Source organism: Catharus ustulatus, chromosome Z, assembly GCF_009819885.2.
Source record: "Catharus ustulatus isolate bCatUst1 chromosome Z, bCatUst1.pri.v2, whole genome shotgun sequence".
Lineage (NCBI taxonomy): Eukaryota > Metazoa > Chordata > Aves > Passeriformes > Turdidae > Catharus > Catharus ustulatus.
Genome location: NC_046262.2, coordinates 34182420 through 34208512, shown reverse-complemented (window position 1 = coordinate 34208512; position 26093 = coordinate 34182420). Strand labels below are relative to the sequence as shown.

Here is a 26093-nt window from a genome sequence, read left to right as displayed (position 1 = left end):
GGAGGCTACTGCCTTTCTTAACAAACACTTGTCTTTCCAACCAAAGCAAACATGATGCAATGCAATATGCTAAGAGAAAATTTGAAGATCTGCAAAGCAGCAGGAAGTAGTTTGAAAATGCTTTTAGCCTTCCATTCTGTATTTCATCAAGAAGTAAGTCAAGAAAGCTCAGGAAACATCAGCAACTTTGTACAACTGAATTATTGTGCAGTCCTCCTGCCTTGAACCCTATCAAAATTATCAATCCTGACTCCAGTCAGCCAAGACTGAAGCACTCTCACTGGCTGGTAAGGGGGATTAAGACTTGAAGAAGGCTATTTCCCAGACAGGTCAGTAATCACTGTAACAAGGAACTACAGACCTTCCTGCTGGGGGACACAGGGTCTGCAGTAAAAGCCCTGTTCGTGAGCGGCATTTCTAGTAATTGTGAGAAGCTGAAGAAATCCAAGCAGGCAGTGCTTCATATACAGAAAGGAAGAGCTGAACATATTAGCAGCTCCATCAAAAGTCTGCAAACTGTAACCTGAAGATACTAGGTTGAAAAATCATAACCTTCATCTTCTGTCTCTTTTTTCTAGCCCATGCTATGGGATTGTCCTTGGAATGCTACTTTGGTCCTTACCTGGCCCCAGGAGGAGGCTGCCCACTCAACACAGGGCTGCCTGTTACAGTTCTGTGTGTCCACAGGGTGCTTGGACACCAGGGCACAAGCCTCGTTGGGCACTGGGACAGAGTTGCCTTTCGCTGTCAGGCGCTGGCATGTCACTCGCCGCGTCTGTACGCCTCCACCACAGCTCCGTGTGCAGGAAGACCAGGATGTTACCATCCACCTGTGAGAGAAAGAAGAAGAGGTTAGGGACCAGGCACGTGTCACTGTCTGCAGGATCCTTGGCAACAACTGGTCTTTATTGATTGAAACAAAGAGGCATCAGTGGGTTGACTCATTTTAGGTTGTAATCCTGGAATATCTGTCTCAGCCTCCTTCATCTTCACTGAAAACTGTCCAGAGGATGAAAGCTGAGAAAACTGAAATTTTTTCATTGGTTTGTCTTTCTCAAGGCTCTTTGGACCCAGAATTAATTTTCTAGCCCTTAAAACTATTTTTAGAGGCTTAGCAAATACTTGTAGCCCTGGCACAGGGGCTGCTGGGGAAGTCTGCTCTTACACCATGGTGCCATGGAGGCCTTGGTCACAAGCTACAGTCACAATGCTAGGACTAGCCCAGTAGCACTCCTTAGTAGGGAAAACTATCTATGAGTAATTGCTGGAGTAGCACACAGGCCACTTGAAACTTGTTGTGAGAGAATAGCCAAAAGCCTTCTGGGTCCTGCCTGTGCCTTGCCTCCTCTGTTGTACCCCTGACAGCTGGCATAATCCAAAAAAAGCTTGAACATTGCTCAGGAAAGGAAGAACACTTTTCTTTCCTGTTGAGCTCAGACCATGCATTCACTAGCTGATGCTGAGGCTCTGAATCCCTGTGTACTGGCATCTAAAAAATCCAGTCCTACTAGCTAAACATCTGTAAATAACAGAAAATTGTAGTCTAATACACTTTGTCATTGTAAGGATCATTAGGTGAAACACTCATACAGTCAGGTTTGGAAAAGCATTAGGTAGGAATAGGGAGAATGCAACTGACTGTTAGTTTTCTGAACATCTTTATGGTCAAGCCAGAAGTTTGCTTCAGTAAGTTTCTGGATACTTGGTGGTTTTGGGAATAAAATACTGCCTACCACATCCCTCACCAGCAATGTTTATGATTACTTTACAAAACAGGCAATAGGCATTCTCCAGGCCCGTGTAGAGACATCCAATTCTATTTTTCTGTCTTCTGCAGGTGATTAACTCCAGCAGTCACAGAAACAAGTATAAACAAACATATTCCCAACCTGGAAAATAAGAACACTGGTACTTTTTCTTGCAGTTTGGCGAGGCTGAACTTGCAATTTCCGCACTGCTTATAAAGCTCTGGTCTGCATGTCAATCAACTTTTATTTCCAAGCTTACATCTCAGCAGTTTCTCAGGAGCTGAGGGAGGATTTGGTGTTGTGTTACAATTCAGGAAAGGTATGAAAAGACATAAACCATTCCCATGGAATTTATTGTCAACAGCAAGGAAAACTGCTGCTAATGAGTGTGTTTCATATTTCATCAAATCTCTTTTGGTTTCTTTCTTATGAGTCAGCTGGCAACTCAGAAAACATTTGCCTGCAAAGAAGAGTAGGAATATATTTTAAAAGGCAATTAAACAGAATCTTGCAATATGCCCCAGACACAGCAATAGTGGTGAATCTGGCCACTTCTCATCAGGTTACTCAGAGCCTCTCTGTGCCTCAGCTTAGACTGTCTTTTTTAATACAAGTCCCAAATCACTGCTGAATGAGGGAAGTTGTACTAAATTTCTCTTGAGATGCTTACTACTTTAGGTGCTTGTATACTGGAACATAACATATCCACATTGGAAATGAGGGAGAGGAGGAAGTAACACCATGAAAAATATGGAAAAACATGTTTACAAATCTCAGCTGAGGAGATACTGAATTGCAGAAGCAAGACATTTTTAATGAGAAGGGAGAAAACACTACATTGACTCTCTGGATAAGCTCAGGATGTACTCTTCTTTTGCACTAAAAGGTGTAAAAAAAAAAAAAGACTTTGTATGGGGTGAAGTCAGAGAATTATTTATGTTGGAAATGACCTTAAATATCATCAAGTCAAATCATTAAACCAGCAATGCCAAGTCCAGCATTAAACCATGCCCCTAAGCACCACATCTACACATCTTTTAAATACGTCCAAGGATGATGACTAAATCACTTCCCCAGGCAGACTGTTCCAATGCATGACAACCCTTTCCATGATGAACTTTTCCCTAATAGTCAGTCTAAACCTCTCATGGTGCAGCATGAAGTGGATTCCTTTTGTCTTGTCACTTGGAAGAAGAGGCTGACCTCACCTTACTACAGTCTCCTTTCAGGTAATTGTAGAGTGATAAAGTCTCCTGGGTCCCATTTTCTCCAAGGTAAACAACCTCAGCTACCTCAAGCAGTTCTCAAAACTAAGCTTCTGTCTGTTGAGACAAACTGCTATGAAACCATGTGTAGCACAAAAAAGAAATGATCTTACAGTTTGTGGGTGACAAAACTTCCACATGTTCAATGCACACAGAACAGGCATGGTGTTTATAACCAACATAGGGTTATATGGAATCACTCATGACATTGCAAGCTGTGAATTCTTCTTCTACCTTGTACTGACAAAAATTTTCCACAAATATAGCTACAAAATCCCAGCTGTCTGGATTAAGCACGCAAAAACTCCCTTTTAGCCATGTCCTCTTCAGACAGGCACCAGAGGAGCTGCAGTGGTGTGATGTCCCACACAAAGAACCCTTGCAGGACACCTTGTGAATGCATGCAAGGTATCTGTACATGGGACAGACGAACCGTGAAGGGCAGTCTCTTCTGTTGCATGCGAGGGGCTGCAGAGGTGGCTGGGGTGTCTCAGCGCAGTAGGATGCGTTGACTTCATTCCCATCCAGCAGGCACCTCAGCTGGGGCAGCTGCAGCCCTCTGTGCCCGCAGGAAGCTGAGCAAGCTGTCAGTTTGTCCGCTGACCACTGGTACTCTGCCGGGAAGGGTGGGAGAGGCATGTTAGCATTGAAAAACTGGCAGCAGGAGTTCAGCTGGAAAGGAGGGAGGTGAAGGTGTTCTTCAGGATGAAACACAGGGTTTCAGTGGAAAGGAGTACTTACCCCTGCAAGGCACCTGATTTAAGGCACCCTGACTGCCTTTGGTGTAACAAACCCATTTTTTTGGTGCTTAGAAGAACCATGCTTGGAAAGTTAATAACATGGTATGGCAGTTAAGTGAAGTCAGATGCCTATGAGCATCTATATTTTCAAAGGTGTGTTATTTAATGAAGATATGGTTAGGTGTCGTTCCCAGCAGTATCTATGGCTCTATGATCTTGAAACACTGTGTCTTTTACCAGACAGTTCACACAGATCATCTATCCAGAAGATAAATGTGGGAGTTGCAACACACTCAAAATTTTATAGAAAAATTTAAGGAAAAGTTAAATTCTTCACTGCTCCATCACCGACAATTGGAGCAAGGAAAGCTGCATATTCTGTTCCAACCCAGCTGCACCACAGTGTTCTGTGACTTTATCACCATCATCTTATTTCTAGGTGATATCTAACAGTGACAGTTCTAGAAATTTTACAAGTGAAGGGTTTTCAAGGAAGAAGAGACTGTGAGACACTGACCTTCTTATGTTAATAGAGGGGCTTCTGGTTTAAGGGGTTTAAACTCTGCTGGCTCTGTCTTGAATTTCTGGACAAGAAAATTGCCCAGGCTCAGCATAAGCATAGCTTGAATCCATAATGTGTTTTATGCTCAGCAGGGCAGAAATATCTGGTATAATTTTGGTAAAGTAAAACCTAAGACACTTTAAGGTGCCTCATAATCCTATTTATATCCATGGCAATTAATCATTAAGACATCTTTTTCCTGATACACGTGGTGATTGTTTTGGAGGGGAAGAATCCAGGGTGTGCAGGGAAATCCATGGCAAGAGCTTTTCAGGATGAAATGACTGAAACAGAAAAGTTACCTTGTAAAGCCAGGGACGTTACTTGTGTGAGCGAGCCAGCCTCATTCTGAGCAAGGCAACTGAATTCACCATCAGTGAAATCACTGACATTGAGTATCTGAAGAATCTGTCCTGCTGCCAGGAGTTGATGTTGCAGACTGAGAGGCTCACCAGAGTAAAGCCAGGTAATGTTAGGGGTTGGATGCCCATCGACAGCACAACCTAAAATACAGTACATGAGAAAAACCTGCTGAGTACTAAACTTGGTACATGCTTTGAAGTGGTCAAAATTAGGGAAAATAATTGATTCCATCCCATTTTCTCCTCATTTTCTCATAGTAATTCTGTAATAAGGAATACCTTCTCATTGTCCAGAATAAAATCCAAAAGTTGGATAATCCGCTTTATGGAAAATCTCTGTCAGTTTGGAATTATTTGTATCAGACTTTCTAAGGTTCCCACTATTTTGATTATCCTCATATTGGTATTGAAGAAAGTGGCATAGGGAGGTTATAAATCTGGCACAAACTCAAGGACCATGCTTGAATGTGCAATACGTACACAACTTGGTCTCCAAATTTCCTATGTAAGCCACAAGACTGTCTTCCTCTCTTTCTTTTAAAACCATTTAAAAATATTATTTATTGCTTTTATGCTATTAAAAGTCAGAAATTTTTATTGCACAAAAAAACCTACTGAAAAACCAAAGATGTAAAATTGAGCCTTTACAGGGTTGGTTAGGTCGTGGGGTTTTTTTGTGTGTGTTTTGTTTTTACTATTTGTTGTTGTTGTTTTTGACACACCAATGGGCAATTCTCCAAGTAATAACCAACCAAAACCAGCAATGGAAGAAACTGTGACGTTCTAAAGCATTGTGTGATGTCTATGATCACCAGCACAGATGATGAGATTTAAATTCTCAGTGATTTCTTTGCCTGTTGACCAGAAGGAAATGTACCTACAAGACACTTTTTACTGTGTTTTTCATATCAGCTCAACACTTTGCCAGTTTCATGATGAATTGCAGGAAATTTATAAGACGTGTAATTTGGGAAAGACAGTTAGGTTTTCTTGCCTATTTTTGGGGGAAAAAAGTAAAGAACTAGGTGATTTCCGTAGTGTAGCCCATCTCCACCAATTGCAGGCGTGGGGAGGCAGAAATATTGCATGTGAGGGATGGCATATATCACCAGGACTGCTCATGGTTTAGGCTTGTCCTGCACTGCTGTGCCTGCCACTGAGACATGAAAGATCCCTAAGTTTCTGCAAATGCAATCTATTCTGATGGTTAGTTAGTTATACTGAAGCTTTATATTGTTTTGTTTATATTAATATGTATGTACACGAGTGACTACATTGTATACAAAATCTCTTCTGAAAGAACTGTCCTGCGTAAAAAACCATAACATACATACATCAACTTTCACATGAACACTGTTCAAAAGGAATGGGATAAAAAAGGAATGAGTGAGAATTTAAAATACTAAAAAGAGAAGACTCTTCTAAGATGAAGGAAAAATCCATTAGCTGTTATTTCTTCACTGCCATCTCATGTAATTTGATTACTATTTATTATTCACTGAGACAAATGAAGATGTGAATATGAAGTCTCTTCACAATTAACAGATGCTGCAACATGACATTTTTGTTACTACTGGAGAGTAGTAACATTCCTTCCCTTCTTGTTTGTCCACTTGAGGAGAGCCTTAACTAACATATATTAGGCAGGTACAGTTCCTACAACAAAACGCCATTGTCATTAATCAGCTCAGGAAGGTTGAAGAGTTTGATTTTCAAACATCATTAAGGCAAAATCCTTGAGACTTAAGGAACTCGTTACTTCGTTTAGGAACCCTCGTGACCCTTTTGAATTTGGTTATACCTGTAAACTAACACTAGGGCACTGGGCCACTGCAGTCATTATTCTTGTGCCTTTTGCTTAATCATACCTCCAACTACGCTATTCCTATGGCAGAAGATACTCTGTTGCCCAGCAAAACTGAAGTTCTTTTGCTTATAAAGCAGAAGGTCTCACACAAGATGGAAAAGGCCAGTGATGACCTGTGGTATGCCCCAGCTGAGGGGTAGGTCCAAGCACTGGGGAGAAACTGCTGCTCAGGAGGATGAATACTGGGGCTCTCACTGATGCAGTGGCTGCATGGATCTTGTTGCTGTCAAACCCTGCCTGTACCCACAGTGGGGAAGGGTGAGGCTGGTTACAAATGCTCTTTGGGGCTCATTTCGTTTGTGAAACTGGTATTTCAGAGAGCAAGGGCTCCGTGGCAAAAGACTGACACACACACAGTAGGCTCTGCAGTCACAATGACAAAGTTGCACTGGAAATGAACTGGTAAATGCAGATAAATGTTCAAAAATAAGGAAAAAGGGAGGGGGTGGGGAAAGCAGAATGGCAGAGTGAAAAATGCCCCCAGTGGTTTCAACTCTTCCCTTTTTTCACTTATTTTTTAAGGGTGACAAGTCCAGTATTGGTTTTAATTTGTTTGGCAAGATCAAATGCAATTTTATCCTTGGCAGTTGTCTCTACCCAGCGCTCCCTTCCTGACAACAAAGACACAAAATTCTCTGCTGCTCAGTCCTTTTCCCTAGTTTTGTATGCTCTCTATTTATTCCTGCTGTTTCCTTTTTTCCCCCGCTCTTATGCTGAAAAATAACTCATGCAGTGTCCAAGATACTAATTCTCAAATAAATGAGTGACATGAAAGGTTTTAACCTCATAGTTTAAAGACTGCCTAAGTTAAAAACAACAGAAGATAAAGGAATATAGAGGAAATGGACAAACTTTAAAAATGCCTCTATGGCTTTTGCTTAGATTATTCCAGTTTTTTTGTAGTTTACCTATCTTTTAAGATAAGTGTAGTGATTTCCACAGGTCAGCATACAGCCACGACAACTAAAAAAGGCACGCTGTGAACCCAGTTTTATTGTTTGCATTTGCAAGCAGGCTGCAGAGTAAAAATGAGGAAAGCAGAAAGGTCGGCTTTATGCTACACACAGAGGAACTGAACCTGAATTCAGCATGCAGATGGTCCTGGCTCATGCTGGTTTTCTTTAAAAAAATATTGTCAGGAAAAACAATATTGTCTTCCTAGTACTGACTGTTTAACTAATCTAATGTAATATTTCTTCTTCCAAAGTGTATATATAAAATATTAGCTAAAGGACCAGGCAATAATCAATAGTATGGGGAAAACTCCCCAAAGCTATTGCCTAGACATGAACTACCACTGAGAATTATTATTTAACAGTAAAACTTTACCAGTAATGCCTATCAATCACATTTCATAATATACATTCCTATACATTTCCCATGTGTATGGATGCATAGGCTGTGGGATATTTTATGCACAGTTAGTGAAAACTACAATAAAATTTCATGTTTGATTAATATCTTCTTCTCATCTTCCAGGAATAACTTTAAAACCATTTAATGGAGATTACTAATACTTAATCTCTATTTCCCCAATCCCTGTGGACATTGACTCTTTTAGCCTTTTGAAGCTCAAACCCATCCCTATAATAATTAAGAATAAAAAACTGGCTTTGTTTCCAGACAGTACAACTATTGCAGAGCTTTAGGGTACTGGAACTCTTGGGAGGATGATCAGGGGACACATTTTTGGGAATGTTTTGAGCAGTCAAAGTTCTGGCACAAGAGGGCCTTTCTCCTTCTGTCCTTCTTAAGTAAAGAAAGAAAATATTGCCTTCATCCTCCCTTCCAAAAGTTACTGGGACTCTGAATTGATTTAAAGTCAGGATGATCCACTGATATGAAAAAGATGGAAACAAAAATTTAATAAAAATGACATCTTCTAGTAGGGAAAATGTTAATATTTCAAGGATAACTAGGGGGTATTTGGAAAGGGAAGACCGATGTTCCACAAGAACTCTAACACCTTGAGAGGAAAGCGTAAGTGCACACTCCAGGCCAAATTCAGGTCTCCATTAGGTCTTTGCAACAGTTTCTGAATGACTGTGGCTTCAGAAAGGGTATGGACTAACATTCTAATACTAGGAGAACAAAATACAAAACATGCACCACTTATTTGCTTTCAGACATGATAAAAACAAGTTCAAAGGCTGTTGATTTTAGGATTCCTTTTCTTTTTGGCAGTCTCATACTGTATGGAAAACAATGGTAAAAATGTCAATTTAATTTTACAAGTATTAAATACATTTGAAAATGTAAATTTAAAAAAATAGAGCACTGCCTTTAAAATAGATATTCTTAAAACATAGATTATTTTAATGCCCTCATATTTATCTAACAAATATCTCTCTGATTTACTGTTGACATGATGATTAGCCCCAGAAAATGTTTCTAATATTCATTAAAGATGGAATGTAAATGAAGACTTCAGGTCAAGATAAGTCAGTTTCTTTGATTTTGTATTTCTGTGTTATTTTGCTGAACTCTTAACAGAAAACAGTTTTGGACCACAGTTAAAGCAATCGATGAAATGCTCCTACAGGACTTGAAACACTACAGTATTTCCACTGTAAATTCTACATTCAAGGAAATAAAGTATACTTTCAAAATGGAAATCAGATTAAGGATGAAGTGAGGAACAAAATGCTTAGAACAAACTGTGGAGAAGCCACAGATGAATCTGAATAGATACAAGTCCTCATTGATTTCACACACTGAATGAAACCAAATTTATAAAAAGCAATGGAATGTAAAAAACCCCAAAATAAATAAATAGTGTTTGTATAAATACATCTTTTACTTATGATTTTTAAGGCAATGCATATAACATGAATTTATGGTAGACAAGAAAACCATATATTTAGGAATTCTTGAAATAAGCCAATTCAGTTGGTAACAGCAGCACTTATAAAAAAAGGAAGGCATTTAAAATAACTATTTATGGCTGCAAAGGTGTGGTTGAAACATACTATGCTAAACATATGACATGGTTTTTAACAGTGATAAAAATACCTAAACTGGTTACCCAATGCCACACATGTTGTTGTTATTAGATATCACCTACATAGCATTGCAAATATATGTGGTATTCAACACAAATTGAGTCAGGCTCATTCCCAGCCCCACAGTGGTTGTAAAAAATGTTCCCAAGTACACAGACACATGGTGGGCCCATTAAAAAGTAAGGGAATTTTCAAGCTCTGGTAGTTAATACTGTTTCCTAAAACAGTCTGACAACAGAAATCCTACACACTGAGAATCATGACTTAGTAAGAACTGTTCTGAATGCGATCAGCAATGGCAAATCAAAAATCAAAGCCAACAGTAATTGATACAACATACTCAAATGACCACCTAAGCTAACTCTGATTGGTTTATAAAGTTCATGACAAAAATGGAAAAGGAGTTAAACTGTACATTTCTACTCCACCGTGCCACAGCTCCAGGTTAACTGTCCATTTACAGGGGGAAAATGGCAGTCAGATGAGAATCATGGAACAAGCACTGAACAGCGAGTTCAACAAAAGGCAGAGTAAGATCTGACACATAATGCAATTACCAAGTTTCAAATGTTAGTGCTGCTGCAGAAGTTCTATATTTCATAACCTGATATAAACTTGCTACATTTTGAAACAGCATCTCAGGTAGAGGGCAGACAGGTTTGGGAAAGGCAGTGATGCTTGCTCCAGAGAGGCTGTAACTTCTGTCCTTCTGAGAGATTTGAGGACTATCATAGAGGGAGAGGTTGCTTCAAAACTTGTAATTGGTAAGTCCTTTACTCAAAGTGTCAGAAATCCCATAGTGTCTCAGACTCCCTTAACACTTACTCTAGAATGAATCTCAAGTTTTGCAAGAGTCTAAAGGATCTTTTATGTGAAGGAAGCTGGCAGAATGAGAGGTCTTCATATCAGGACATCTGCAGCAGGTGTGATGCTCCTTTTTAACCATCAAGGTTTGTCTCATGGAGCTCTGCATTACTTTCATTAGAAAAAAAATCTAAGTCAGTAATTCAGGTAGAGACAAAGAGCTGCAACTCTTAAAACAAACACAAAATTCAGCAGATGTTGCCTCAGAGGCCAGTGATACTGTTTTATGTGGAAGCATTTTTGACCACTACTGCAGATCAGTGGTTGTCTGATTAGATCATTCATGGTACAAAACAGCAGGCAGGAAAAAAACCCCACAAAGCAGCAGATTGCCTAGAGGACATCACTGCTTTGACCCTGTGTTCAGAGCTTGGCAGTGGCTGGATAAGTGTCTGATTGCCTGAAAAACAAACACTGTTTTCAGGGTAGTCAAGATGTTCAACCATTCAGAGGTATCATCATGTAATTTCAAACCCAAAATGTATGCAGTGTGTATACGCAAAAGAAAAGCCTCACATTTCAATACAATACTACAGTGTAGTCTGACATAGTCTGCTGGACTTTGATATAGAAGGAAGATGCTGCAACACTCTATGAACTTTATACAATATTTAGGATGTAATCAATGTGATAGTGTCTGATTAGGAAATTAAATGAAAAGCTAACACCATAGTATTGATATTATTTTTAATCCTAGTCTTTACAGAAAGGTCATGTACCTACCTGGGAATTCTCACAAATATTGTGACAAGGCAGACTTTTCCCCGATAACACAATTACCTGGCACTTTATCCTCATCACACTAGACATAATATCAAATAAAGTTGCTAAAAATATTTTTTAACATTAGAATTTCTTTCCAAACATGATGGCAAACATTTATTACAGAGAAAGAAGAGGAAAAAAATGACATTGTGCAAAATAACTTCTCATATAGTAATGATTTTATCTGAATCCTGCTTGACAGTCTTCTGCAGCTGTCTTTTCCTTAAGGGGAGCATACTCTCCAGTTCAGTTGTAATTACTCACGAATTTTCTTTTTGCTGGCTTTGTGCAGATTGCAAATTATTTTGCATTTCTGCTTCAAATTTTAATACAGCAATAATTCCCAAATATAAGAAAATTTAAAATAGGCACTTGGTAGATATGGGAAAGCCAAAAGAGAATTACCAGAAAACATACTTTCAAGAAGATATACTCTTGCTCTCAAGTATGTCACCAAACACTGAAATAAATTTATACTGACGAGATCAGTTGTATTCGTTGGGATAATTTATAACTTTTCACACTAATTTTGAACAGGTGTCAGTCCTAGGACGAGCCAGATGTTATGGCACAGTACTTTGCAAGCAATTGCAGCATTAACTTCTCTGGCTCTGCTTGAAAGAGTTTGATCCTGACATTAGTCTATCTATCTGATCAGGTTCTTCTCCTAAAGTAGTCAGCTGTACATTTGCTCAGCTTGGGTACTATAATGCACCCAAGACCATGCAAAAACCTCTAGGTTGATTTTTCTGTCCACTGTCATGCCCAGATAACCCTTTAACCCACTGGCAAGTACTAGTCACAGGCTTGAAGAAATCCCCTCTGAGATAATAAAAAACCTGACCCCACTCTGAACTTCAGGTTTTGGTTTTTTTTGTTATCAATTTGTCTTAAAAACAGCTGCATTTCAAATATTGATATTTGCAGAACAAGACTTTGTTGTGCAGCTGGTCATCTTCTAAAGCAGTGAAATTGGCAGCAAAGCTGCTCTAATTCTGTGGTCATTTGGTATAATGTACAAAACCAGGAAGAAACCGGCTTTTTAGTTCTACGTTTGCAGTGCTGACAGTAAAATCATGTTCTGATTTGTAAAGTGAGTAAATAAGGAAGTAATCAAGGAGAACATGAAAAATAAGGTGTAGTAGTATATATATATATTTTTTTTTTTTTTAATTGACTCTACTTTTTTGCTGTAGAAAAATACGCTTTGTGATCTAAGTTCACAGTAATTTTCAGTACCCCTTACAAAAAAGGAGGGATGGAAACCTAGGCTTTACCACATTAATTTGTATTATCAGATTCCATAAAATAATATTTTCCTTCTGCCCTCTTTACTTCAGTCTGAAATTTTACAGGGAGTACTACATGTTTATATTCCTAGAAGTACTAATTTCTAAAAGTTCTTCCAATGTTCCTGCAAAAATTCTCAATAACTAGTGTATAAATGTCAAAGTCATAAAAGCTTTATCTTTCACAGTGCAACATGTTCAGTATTCTTCAATGCTGAAACAAGGACATATTTTTAAGTAATTTTTTGTGTCTTTGCCAAGTCTGCTGATTACTGCTCTCCAATAATAATACAATATATATGAGAAGTTGCTGTGAATCTCCACAAGGATTTGTAAGATCTCAGAGTTTCCCACTGAATTATATTCAAATACAGGAAATAAAAATCTTGAACTAAAGTGAAAACAAATATTCTTGATAGGCCCAAAGTCTTTTCTGCAGGAGTGTTAGAAGTCAGGAACACTGGATCCTACAACACTGGTTTCTGCCAATATTAACATTTGCAAAGCTGAAGACTCATGGAAATGTGTCTAAGGGCTTGTGTAAAAAAATTCATTAATACTTACAGCATAGATGAATTACTGAAAATACATGATCTTAGGATGTTTCTTTAATTCCTAAAGATAACACCATGAAGTAATACCCAAAAATTCTTATCAGGTGACAAACAAAAGACATTTTCTGTGGTGAAAAGAATGGTATTTCCTGTAATATTTTCATCACCAACATTCAGGAAAATTGTAGTTAAAATTTAAAAAGTTCCAACGACAGAAACCTTAAGATTAAGGTCTAATGTGAAAACTTTCCAGAGAAATGTATATTTGTGTTACTTAAAAAATAAACTATGTTTTATCTTCTGTGTAATGTAAAGGTTTTTTTGTGTGTCTGCCATGAACCAAGAACCTCAAAATGTGCATGACAGTCTATGGCTCATCACTGATTGTTAATTTGTACTACTGTAAAAACCAAAAATATTTCGAAGCTCATGGGTATTCTAGCTTTGCTTTGGGGATAATCCTGTCCTTCAGATGTGTGACCTGCAGATAACAGGTTGTGTCTATTACACAACCTGACAATGAATGTGAGGACTGGGGAGGACTGCAGCACTCTGCACATATTTTCAACATTTGTAAAGGTTCAGGGTAAGCATCAATCTGTGTAAGCCACCATCTACATCATGCTCTTCAACTAGATGATGAGCTGGGCCTAGAAACCTGGCTGGAATCCCAAAACTTTGGAAGCAAAAGAAGAATACAAGATAAAAATGTTGCTGACTCTGTTCAGCAGGACATGGATCTTTTAACAGATAGTTTCCTCTTCTTTTATTGTGAAGGCACACAAATGACTGCTCAATGAGCCTTGCAAGGAGAAGGAAAACCTCCAAACCAGATATCTGTGCGCTATGACACTGGTCTTTATCTTCTGCAACCTGCCTGAAAGAAGAAACCCATAGTAGATGATTCCAGACAGTAAGTTAATAATTTCATATGATGGTGGAAGCATTGCACAAATTCACTTTGTGAAAGACAGTGTATAGCATGTATGATAATATGGAAGTTCTGTTTCTCTCCTTGCAGTTCAGTATATAAACTTTTTTATATTTGATACAGTTTTTAATTTCCAAACAAGTTCTCATTTGCAACTTTAGACTGCCATTGCTCTGTTAATATTTTCTGTCTGCATTTTCTTTTTTAACCTCCCAAGGCATGAAATCAGTATTTAATGAAGGTTTGACTCCCATTTTTCTTAAACTCTGGTAAACCCATGCATGACTTTATCCAGGTTTCTAACGTAAATTTTCACCTTTGTTGTCTTTAACTCCTATAAAATAAAATGTTTATCCAGAGTTTACTTATCACTCCTTTCCTTCACATTTCACTCTGTTCCTTTGCACATATCCTGTTTTCCTTTGCTCCTCAACAAATCCTCATATGCCTAGATTTCCAAATACATATCTATTTCAATGCCTTTTGAGTCCCAAGGGATACTAGTGCCTAAAAGTAGTACAGACAAGGGATCAATTTATGTACCCTAAGTTCTTATATGGGACATCCAGAGAATGTAGAGCCAATACCCCAACATAATAAATGATGAAAGACTTAGCAGGATTAAAGCCAATTGGGTGGGTGGTAGAACGGAAAGAATCAGTGGACAACTTTCTAATTGACTGGGTAGCCCATTCTGTGCTTATTTTTTGTTAGGAAAAATATCTCAGAAGATTTTGCTAGGTTTGAATAATATCAAGGCTCAAATTCAAACCAATAAAACTCCAGTGAAGTTGAGAGAGCTGCCTCAAGAATGAAACTGGTTTGCTATTTTGCAATTACAGTCCGTGGAATTTCCTTGCCCATGAAGTGAAACAGCGGGGTGCAGGGCGACATGGTCAAATGAAATTGATCTGGACATGGTTGTATACAGGCAGTGCAGAACACCCCTTGTCATTCAATTACTGCTTTTAAACAATAAAAACCTCCTGAAACTCCTAAAGACCTCTTTTTGGAAATCTGAGAGGAAAGGGATGAAACAGGAATATGACCCAGTCTTCAATCAGTGAGCACAATAAAACCATACTCAAATGATTTATTCAATGCTAATAAATACCTATGATATTTTCCCCACTGAGGACTATTTCAGTGCAGTTTTTGTGCAAGCAGAAATGCAATCCAGAGCTGCAGGCTAAAAGCCATTGCAAATGTATGTAGTTGTACGGAAAAGTAAACCACACAAAACTGAAAACATAAATAGAATGTCTCCATTGTGAAAAGAAAACCTTAAAATTGTTGTTAAATGTAAGGAAAAAATGCTTTGGAAGTTGCAGAGATGTTTAACACTCAGAATACCACATCTGCTGATCCCTTGCTAAAAGTTTTAGATCCCTACCACTAAAAGGAGAAAAGGTAGATCTGAAATTGTAGGGCTTGACAAGTTTTCATGGTATGCAGTAATGTGTTCATCAGGGATGCTGTTTGCTTGCCTGTCTGAGCCTGACAATTAATGGAGTTTCAAAGCAGCCCGTGAAATGAAATAATAAAATGAATATACCCTGAAATTTAGAAAATAATGAGAATCTCTTTGCAAACAAATCACACCTACAGATCTGAAAGGAGTTTACAGGTTGTGAAAGAACTTGTTATGTAAAGATATATGGAAGGCAGAAAAGGATGAAAAGGAGAAAAGCATTAATTGGGGATGATTTCCTTCTATGGCTTCATGCAAACACAAGTTGTGTGAAATAAGAAAGAGGAATAAAATGAACAGATTAAAACAGAGAGCTTGCAAGACCAAAATATGTAGAGAGGGATAGGCAAAACTATGAAAAAGTTCTGAAGAAGAACATACAACATGAGTAGCAGGCATATGGCAAGGCAACTACCCAAATGTAGAAGAAAAACTGAAACAGAGCCATTGTTTCTTCTTCTAGATCAAATATCACACCAGTCTGCTATGTATTTGTGTTGAATAAGATTGCCAGACCCCCAGGGCAGGGACTACTTCTTACAGGGTGCTGTATATATATTAAGGGTGGTACCATGGAGTCCTTATTCCCCATGCAGCTTTGGACTAATTAAAGGACCTTCTTTTTAAAAATTAATTTCTGAGGTCTAAAAAGTATTTGGCATTGATTATGACTCACAATGAACTATTGGTTTGATGTCTTTTGTCTCAGTGCTCATGTCTGGATAACCAAATCCTTAATGTAATGGTTAAACAGATGCATAACTGAAATAAAAACTGTAAAGACTTAAAAATCTAAAAATCTTAAAGCACTTGACTTACCTATGAGAGCTGAGCTCCCTGGACTGACAGTCAGTTTTGTTCCTGAAGGAGAAGTCAGCACTGAATGGGTGCTGGGCCCAGCACTGCTGAGCACTGCTGTCAAGTCTTCTAGGTGAGGAAGAGGTCGTGGAGGCTCTGGAAACAGATTGAGGCAAGGAAGCGATGAGCAACACTACAGCAGAAAACATCTTGGGATATAGACCCCTCCTCTCATCCCCCCTCCGCTCCCAGATATTTCTGCAATTTTCACTGTGCTGCGACACTGCCATTTCAGAAGAGAAAATTACAGTAATTTCACGAATACAAGCCGCAGCAATTTGACAAAAATTTTGGTGGAAACCCGGAAGTGCAGCTAATAGTCGGGGGCGGCTAATATGTGAATAATTTTCTGACATTTACAACCCCAGACGTGCCAGCCAGGGTGCCGAGCCAAGCACCTGTCAGTAAAAGCCGGCATTCCGCGATTGTTACAGTGTTACTGTGTTGCCCTGGCTCCCTGCAGGCAGCACGGAGGGGGCGGGGAGAGAGGCGGGAGAGCTCTCTCCTTCCCTCCTCTGCCGCAGCCCAGGGGAGGACGGGTGGGGGGGCGCGCCGCCATTGCCGCGGCTCTGGGAGCCGACGGGAGCCCCGCGCAGCCATTGCCGCGGCTCGGGGAGGAGGCGGGGTGCTTTGTCCGCGCCCACCGCCGGCGCCACGGGCGCGGGAAAGCTCTGTCCCTGCCCGCCGCTGCTGCCGTAGGAGCGGGGGAAGCTCCGTCCCTGCCTGCCACCGCGGGGCAGTGCTGACCCGGGGTGACCGAGCCCAGTGGTAGCGGCGGCCGGCCCCGAGCGGCAGCACCGGGCTGGGCCACCTGGCCCCGTCAGCAGTCCCTAGCGGACCGAGCCTGCACAGCCTTAGCTCAGCCAGTAAACCCCGCCCTCCCGTGGTTCTGTTACTAATTGCATGCGGGTCCTCGCTGCGAACGACAGAGCGGCTTATATTCGGGTGCGGCTTATTTATGGACAAAAACCGAAATATTTGCCAACACCCAGAGATGCGGCTTATACTCAGTGCGGCTTGTATTCGTGAATTTACTGTAAGCAAATTTGGGTAACTACTGAAATTTTGCCTCATGTTAGGTAAGGTGATGAAGAAATTATGAAAATAACAACTAGATCAAAATGATCACAAACTAAAAGAAATTATCTTTGAAGGATACCACAGCATTCTAGTTGATCCTATGCATATGTGACAGTGATATATGGTATTAGGAGATACGGCAGCTTGGAAGAAAAAGCAAAGGTATACAAGCATAGAAGTAAAATCGAACGTTCATGACAATTAGTTAAAAAGTGTTAGTGTCTGCTACAACCTGAATCCAGCCCTAATTAAATGTTGTAATAATGCTGCCAGATCCTGTGGTATGCTTAGGCAGAACTCCAAAGGACTAAGAGTTCAGAGCTCAAGAGGATCAGTCTATGCTGAGAACTGCAGGATTTAGTTGTTTACTAATCATGATGCTATTTTAAAAATTGAGGTAATGCCTAGCATTCCCAATTCTGTTTGTCATGAAAATGATGTGATAGTTGTTTGAAATTAATAGTGGCCTCTTCCACTTTCAATTAGATTGTGGTGCTCATTATGCAAGTTTTCTACTGCTGATAGCATTCAGCACCAGAAGTACAGGTCAAGGATGCCTGAACTATTCTGTTCCATCAAGGAACTAAAAATGTAATTTGATTACAAACATAAGCAGCTTGCATAACTCACAGTAACTTACCATCTTTAAAAGCTAAGCCATTTATAATGATCAGAAAAGGATTTAGAGTTCATCTGCAAGTCTTTATTTAAGGCTGAAACTTAGCTGATTTTTTTTCCAGATTATTTTTTTTAGTCTGAGATTCTAGACTTAGTCTGGATTAGTAGGAGAAAAGTGTGAACCTTCATTTTAGGATTGCTTGTGAAACTGAGAAATCTCATTGTTGTACATCCTCTGGAAGCTCACTAGTTATGAAAGATGAAAGCTGTAGTGGATACTCTAATGGTGTTGCCCCAGTTGTGGGGAATAGGTTTCAAAATTTGAGACTTCACCACCACAAATGCACTACTGAAGTACTTAAAAACTCTGTCTGGATCATTTGTCTGCAAGGCATGCAGAAATGATAGAAGATGAGTTACTAAGAAAGGAAACACCTTTCCCACACTTCCATTTCCCACCAGGTACCACTTCCACTCATATTTCACAGCTGCCACTCACAAATCACCCAGATGGACTTTCTGTCTGGTGTTTAAAAACTCAGGAGAAAGTAAAATTCACCATTCACTGAACTTGGGATGTACTTTTTAGAAGTGCATTGGTTTTATGCTCCTGTTGCAAAGTGGGTCAATATCATGCAGCCTTTAATGGAGAGACTACTCAGCAGAGACAGAGCAGTGCACGGGGAAAAAGTGGCATCACTCTCATGTTAAGATAGTCACTTTAAAATGTGGTTAATAAGTGATTTTCTTAACTAGCAAGTCTGAAAGAGTTACACTTAATATCTTGGGAATGGTAGGTGCAATCTCTGTCCTTAGACACTTTCCTTTTACCACCACCTTGCTTCAGGTGATGCTGCCCAGAGTATGGAGAAATGGAGACTGATACTTTTCTTAGAACAGGGCTGTATGCATGCCACTTCCTCTTTCCACAGCATCTGATTAGTTCTGCCATCTGGATGTGCCACTAGCTACATTACTATTGTTGCAAGTCAAAAATACCAAAATACTCCGGACTTACCCAGAACCAACAGCTGGGAGCTTTCAGTTACTTCCCCATGAAGATTGGCTGCCTTGCAGGAGTATAAGCCCTGATCTGACAGAGAAACATTTGCTATTAGCAGCAATCCATCATGCAGATGGTGAGTAGAGGGCAGCTTGACCTTGTTCTTAAACCAAGTAACTTTTGCTTCAGGAACACCTGGAAAAACATTGGCAAAATGTAACTAACACAGTAAGAATTACAAGGCAAAAAATTGAGGCAAATAGTGGAAGAAGAGATGAGAAATACTGAATGAAGGCTAAAGAAAAAGGGGAAAGGACAAAGCAGATTTCATATGACCACAGTTTTTTAGAGTAGGGACTCAAATAAAACAACTAAATAAATATACAGACACAATTGATATGCTGCCTGCAGGCATCTGCTAAGATAGTCCTAGTCTAGAAAGGCAGATTCTGCTGCAATTCACTAGTAGCAGAAGAAACAGGGGTTAAAAGTGAGATTCCCTTAATGTTAAGGTATTGCTGTTGAGTCTAAGAAAGATGGACTCTGCCTACAAAATGGCCACCAATGCTACAAAAACTTTTTTCCGATTGTATTCTACAAGCTTGTCCTTCCCCTGTCTTCAATGTTTCCACACTGACAGGAGATTCGCAGGTTCTGCTGTTCTTACAGTTTGCTTTGGGCAAGATGAGCAGTGTATGTCAATGAACAAAGTTTCATTTTCTTTTGAGCTCCCACCTTCAGTGGCACACGCAGGCTCAAGATGTGAACAGGAGGCAGCCACCACAGGTTTGAGCAAACACAAATCATGTCGCATCACTGCCACAAGGGGTAGCAAGAGCATTTCAATCGGTTTTGCTGGATAATGCTGGATGCCAGAGGAGAGAGGGTTGAATGTTTCCCTTGCAGAAATATCACAGAGATTCAAAATCTGAGAGGTGGCAGCTGGAAACAGAACTCACTTTGCTGGTCAGGCTAGACTTTAGGTAGTGAGTAATTACCCAAGTCTATTCTTCTTCAGCTTCCCCCTCCATCAAAGTGCATTGTATCCAGCACAAAAAGCCTACATGGGATATTAGCAAGCAGAATTGTATAAGCCAATTGAGATAATTTTGGAAAACCAGTAGCTCTGGGAGAAAGGAATTTTCACAATGCAAGTTTCTAACAGTGGTGACTTGCTTCCAATGCCACAATATTCTTGAAATAGTGAATTATATTTCACAATCTGGTATAGTTGATAAATAAACATGGGCCGTAAATCAAGGCAAAACCAAGAAGAATAAAACCTCCAGCACGTAGATTAAATACAGAGGAAAGGACTGTTTAGGAGAACTGAGAGAACTACAAACTGGAACAGCAAAGATACAAAGAGATAAAGGCCAGGAAGGTAATATATTTTAAGCCACCCTTCCAAACCTGTTCTGACTGGATAGTCACCAATTGTACATGAGATTTTGCAGAATGCTCTATGAACTAGATTTTTAAAACCGGTTCCTTCTTACATGTCAAACTGTATTTTCAGTAACAGTCTGGGACTTATTGTTTGAAGCTTCTGGTATGCAAATGAATATCTATAGTAGTCAAGTTACCTACACCAAAAATGCTGCTGGCTTTCTGAAGCCTGGAGCAAATCCTCCAGCTGCAAGTCACAGGCAACCGTAAGACTCCTGGGCAACTTTTGGGCGGGAGTTCCCCCTAGGATTAGTTTTGGAGAAGTCCGGAATTGAATACAATCACCTAAAAATAGTTAAAAAATATATTCCTTCACCTCTATAGACAAAGCAGTGAAGTTATGTCAAGCAAAATAATGTTGGGTTTCAATCTTGATCAAAACCACAACACTGTCTTCAAGGTAAAACTGAAATAGAGTTTCATCTTGGCATAAATCACATCAGGTGCCAATTAAACTCTAATGCATCCAGAATTATTCTGTTTTCCCTTCTTTTAGTCAAAATCTGTAGATTTCTACTCAGAAGACAGACTTTGGCAGTGCTTATGCCTGTCTTAAGAAGTTGAAAAGCAATATAAAATTACTCTCTAGGCTTTGGTTGCATACTTTTCCATAATCTCTTATTTTTAAGAAACCTTCTCCAGGTTTATCAACATCTGTCAGCAGTAAGTATGTATTTCTGGCTCCCTGACAGAAACTGCAGCTCTGGAAAATATCATAACTGATCTTTAATATTTCTCTTGTTCTGCTGTCTTGCTGACTCTAAGTAAAAATGTGTCCTTACATGAGCTGAGATATCCAGATCCAATACACGCGTGACTGTACAGCACAGTGAAAGAAACACAGCTTATACTAATGAGATTGACTGTCACTGAACTCTGACCGAGAACAGCTCTCCTTAGTTGTGCTGGTTCAGGACATCCTGACATCATTAGAGAGAAAGTACTAGAAGGAAAAAATTATAGCTTTACAAGACTGTGTGAAGAACTGTTTTCATCCAGACAAGTCTCCACATAATTTCTGGATATGCTAGTTTGCTTTCTAACAGTGTTAACTTTGTTTTCACATTCTAGTCTATTTTTTTATTGCCAGATGTTATTGCATCAACTGTTGCATGCTAATTTGCTATGATTTAGGAGCCATTTCATTGTTAATGTTTCTGGGAAGCTTTGGCAAACTTCACAGATGTAAAGTTCATCTACTCTGAAGAAGTCACTAGGATACAACACATTTTATGACTGCAGAAATCGTGCATCTTGCTTTTATCCTTAGAACTGACGATGATAAAAAATATGTAAAAGGTTGGATGATCATAAAGTTGATGCTAAAACAAAAAGGTTGTACTTACATTAGGAAGAAAGTTGCATTTATTCTCATACTATGTTACAGGTTTTATGAGATAGTTAATTTTCCTGGTGTAGGTGGGACAGCTGATAAAAATTGCTGTTCTTGACCATTTCTCAAGGCAGCTTTTTCAATAATTGCTGTTGAATTATTAGCCCTATTTTTATGAAATTAGGATTCTAGTGCCCATAAAACATATCTGCCTTTATACATACTCACTCTCTCATTCCTTTTGCAATATCCCAGCTTGTGGTTTATGATTTTATGGTAATTTCAAGAGCATTTATCCCTGATGTCAAAAGAGTTAACATTTTGTCTGGAAGCAGTCGTAGAATATTTTTTTTCACTCATGGAAAATATTAGGATTTAAGAAAATTTCTTCTGTGCCACAGTAGAGTTACTAGATAGCAAAAAGCCTTGTCCCAGACAAGAAGACACTGCTAAAATTTTCCATTTTGGATGTTGTCACAGTGGATCATTTCACAAAACTGCTAGAGATTATTTTCCTCTCAGAAAAGACCTTGAGTCTGTGCCTCTGACCATTTTGTTCTTCCCTCCTGTAGTTTTCTGATAAGTACTGTGGCAACAGTGTTTAGCCACATCCTGTTGCTCACATGGTGCTTTTACACTGAAGAGAAATGGTCACACTTTTAAAATCAGCAATAACTGTCTGAATCTGTGGGTTTTGTGTTGGGCAGCTAAGAGAACCCAGAGAGAGAAATCCAAAATCATTCATTTTAATGTAATATTTAGTCTCTTTCACACAGTATCCATGCAGGTGAGCATGGTATGGCCTGAGGAGAAAAAACAAGTATCACTTTCATCTTCTTCTTTGAAAGTCATTGGGCATCAGTCTAGTTACAAGAGAGCGTCATACTATGTATAAATGAATCTATGCATTATATGGTCCAGGTCTTCAGTGATTTCCCACCTCCTCCTCCTGACACAGCATCATTCCCACCAACAGACATAAGGCTGCCACATACAAACAAGGTCAGCCTGTTTTGGTTACAATTAGGAAGAGGCTAACTGCCACTGTAAGACTGTCCAGTCTCCAACTGGATAAATTTTAGGGAAAATCCTGTTTCAGTAGAATTCCTCTGAACTCCTGCACTTCCAAGATGAAAAAAAAAGAAGGAAAAAACAGAAAAAAAGACTGCCAAGATGCCTTTAATGTAAAATAAGTTCAACAGGAAAAGACAAAACTAGCTGGAGTGATTTTAAAAACTCCACCAGTAATGAAATTAGTCAGTCCATGCTTGTATATTGTCACCAAACATCCCCAACAGGTAGCCATGTGTATCAGTTTTGTTACATCCACTGTGTTTGTCTTATGATGGGGTCTGTCGCATTGACTCAAATTTTTTTTTGAGTCCAATTTTCTTAAGCCACTACACTTGCCTTGTTTGATATGGATAAAAGGAGGACAAATTCTATGATAAGAATTAATGGAAGCAATGAAGTTTGCTAGAGACCTAGGAAAACCTTGCAATTTTACTCAGCTGCAACTGGAGATATCAATTTAGCAAAGAATCCCACAGAAATTTGTAGCCAAAAGCACCCAAACAGACAGAATAATTTTTTACCTGCTACTTGGCAGTTGATGCTAACATTTGCTTTCTGGATTGTTTTCAGCATGCTTCCAATATCAACAGAGACAGCAGGTGATTCAGTGTTGATCACAGTAGCTCTTGATGCCTTTATCAGTGGCTTTCCTGCATAAAAGAAGCACCACATTTTATCATACCAAGCACATTGGATTCACAATGGGATAGATGGGCTGGAACACTCTTTGTGGAAGTACACACAACAGACAGGCGGATAAAGAAAAATGAAGTGTGAGGCCACCCACTTTTTGTAATATTTCAGTGTCACCAAATTCCATGAGTAAAGCTGCCTTGAAAAAAGAAAAAGCACACTTGAAGCAGAGGAAGAATAGCATTAAAGCCATATGGACGTACAGGAGAGCCAGCTGAGTCAACAAACACCAGCACAACTGGAGCTGCAGCAAGATGTTTGACTGGCACAGCAACTGCACTACCTCTCTTTGGTAAAAACCAAACACAGGAGCCTGAGTGGTGGCTACAGGCACAGTGGAAAAAGTTTAGAGCAACATGCAAGCTGTTTCTACACATTGATCATGGTTTCTTTAACCTACAGGGGAAACACTGGGGTGGGGAAGACCAGATCATAACCAGAAAGTTTTCTTGTAATGGCCAGCACAAGAAGATGAGAGATATAAACTGTACTAATGAAATTCACTGTTACTACACCTTTTAGATAAAAAAAACCTAGTTAACTGACCAGAAGAGGTTTATCTCTAATAGACCTACTGCTTTGCTCACAATAAAGTGTGCTCTCAACACTGGTGACAGCAAGTCAAGGTGTTTTGCTGCTGTTGTGTCTTTGTGAGATTACTTACAAAGTTATCCACCATCAATGGCTCAAGAAGCCCTCTGCAAATCCTTTTGTAGGGTATTGTAAAAGGATGCTTACAAAACATGTCACAGGCACCCAAGCTTAGCTTTGGGAGAGAGGACTAACGCAGTAGAGCTGACAAGAGCTGAATTAAGGTGCTGCCCTGTCTCAGAGAAAGTGCTCTGAAGTCAGGATGTTGTAGGAGTGGCAGAACATAACACAATTGCTTTAAATGGCATGGGACTTGGGTGGTTTTGACTTAGTGTCGCATTTTCAAACACATAATTTTCCAAAAATCTATCAACACCTTTTTTCACCTCATTTTAAATAAGTGGTCAGATACAAACCCAAATATCATCATTTGCCTCCAAAAGCTGCAGTTTTAGGCTAATCTATCATTAGCTTTATTTGTATATTAATTTGGCACTGAAGAAAAGATGGATGTGAGAAAAAGAATTTGATTTCATTGAGCTCATGGAGAGTTCTGAAAATTTAATTCAGTCTTGAAAATCCATATAACTGTATTTTCAGGGCCTTTAAAAGATACCATTCATCTGAAACTACAGTCACATCAGATTGTTTTTGTTTTTATTTTTGCATATTAAATTTTTTATTTTGGTGATTTTAATGCCCAAGAATAGCTAAGTAAAATACTACATTTTATTGTTGAAATAACTCCAAAAGTTTTGATACTTTTTGGCAAAGTATAAAGAAAAGAAAAATTCTTCAGCTATCCATCAGCCTTTTTTTTCCTGATTGGTTTCCATAACCCCACCACAAGATTAAAAATCTTTTAGCTGTTCAAACCATAAATGTGTAGGAAACGATTGAGAAAACAAAAAGAAGCATATTCCTCTGTCATTTTTTTTCCATGCATATGTTAAATGAATCAGAAAATTCTTCAATGAAATAAGCTTTCAGCTCCGCTCTTGATTCCTCTAAAGATGATCTCAGCTTTCCAGGTTTTTTGGGGAAAATACTCCATTATGCCAAAAAGACTGTTATTTTGTTCCATAAACTACTCAGTATTTCACTTTGATATTTATGGCCTCATTTTATAGGCTGTTCAGCTCTTTGTCTTGGATGTGAGATGCAAAGTATACCAGTTCCTTCCTATGAGGTGTTTTACTTGAGTCTGAGAAGCATGAATGTTAATTCACCTAATGGTTTAAATTATAGTTTTGATAGTTAATTATAATCAAAAATCTAAAAGTCTTGTTGTGTCACATGTATACCTAACACTTTATTTTTTATAGTGTCATACAGAATTGCTTGCACAACATGTTGTAGCAAAGCTATGGCTTTTACACTCACTCAACAATGTGGAGACAGAATAACAGTTTTGAATAATGATTTCCTAATCTCATATTCATCTTCATGCTGATGCAACATAAGTGTGCAGTTGCTTCTTCTAAATTATGATACTACTCTAACAGCAGCATTGCTACCCTTCTGCCTGGAGTCCAGGAAAGGCATTTCTGGTACTAGTAGCGTAAAAAGGATTCATCTCTTCAGTTTTGTCTGCTGAATTTTTAGCTCTGATGCAGATCTTTTTTGCTCTGGAAGATGCATTTGTTCTGTTAAAGGACAAGACAAAATCTCTTTCTAGTTGTTTTATTGCTCTAAGCTTCACTATTATCCATTGTTGCCTTCATACATATTCTTCATGCTTCTCTTAACTGAAATTTTCTCTGTGCTTGGTGTAAAAAGTATTTTCAAAAATTGAAGCTTATAAATAGCTATTCCTTCTAGTCATACATGAATAAAATGGCAGCTGGTGCTTGCTGCCTATGCAAGCATTTCCACATGCTGAAACAGTGAAATGGGTAAGTCTACAAAATCAGTAAGTATTCCTAGCAAGTTTACTTTTGCCTTGGTGATAATGGGATCCTCCTTCTGTAACAC

The 26093-nt window shown here is 39.0% G+C and overlaps 1 protein-coding gene across 1 annotated transcript in view; it reads right to left on the bottom strand.

The window, feature by feature from the left end:
* The window catches only part of ADAMTSL1 (ADAMTS like 1), a 433712-nt gene that overhangs the window by 10181 nt on the left and 397438 nt on the right, over positions 1 to 26093 (bottom strand). The window contains exons 22-27 of the mRNA XM_033085355.1: positions 23357 to 23485; positions 18995 to 19174; positions 16240 to 16374; positions 4618 to 4818; positions 3447 to 3627; positions 623 to 830 (exon numbers count right to left, since the gene is read on the bottom strand). Of these exons, the coding sequence (XP_032941246.1) occupies positions 623 to 830; positions 3447 to 3627; positions 4618 to 4818; positions 16240 to 16374; positions 18995 to 19174; positions 23357 to 23485 (1034 nt within the window). The remainder of the gene's footprint in view (positions 1 to 622; positions 831 to 3446; positions 3628 to 4617; positions 4819 to 16239; positions 16375 to 18994; positions 19175 to 23356; positions 23486 to 26093) is intronic.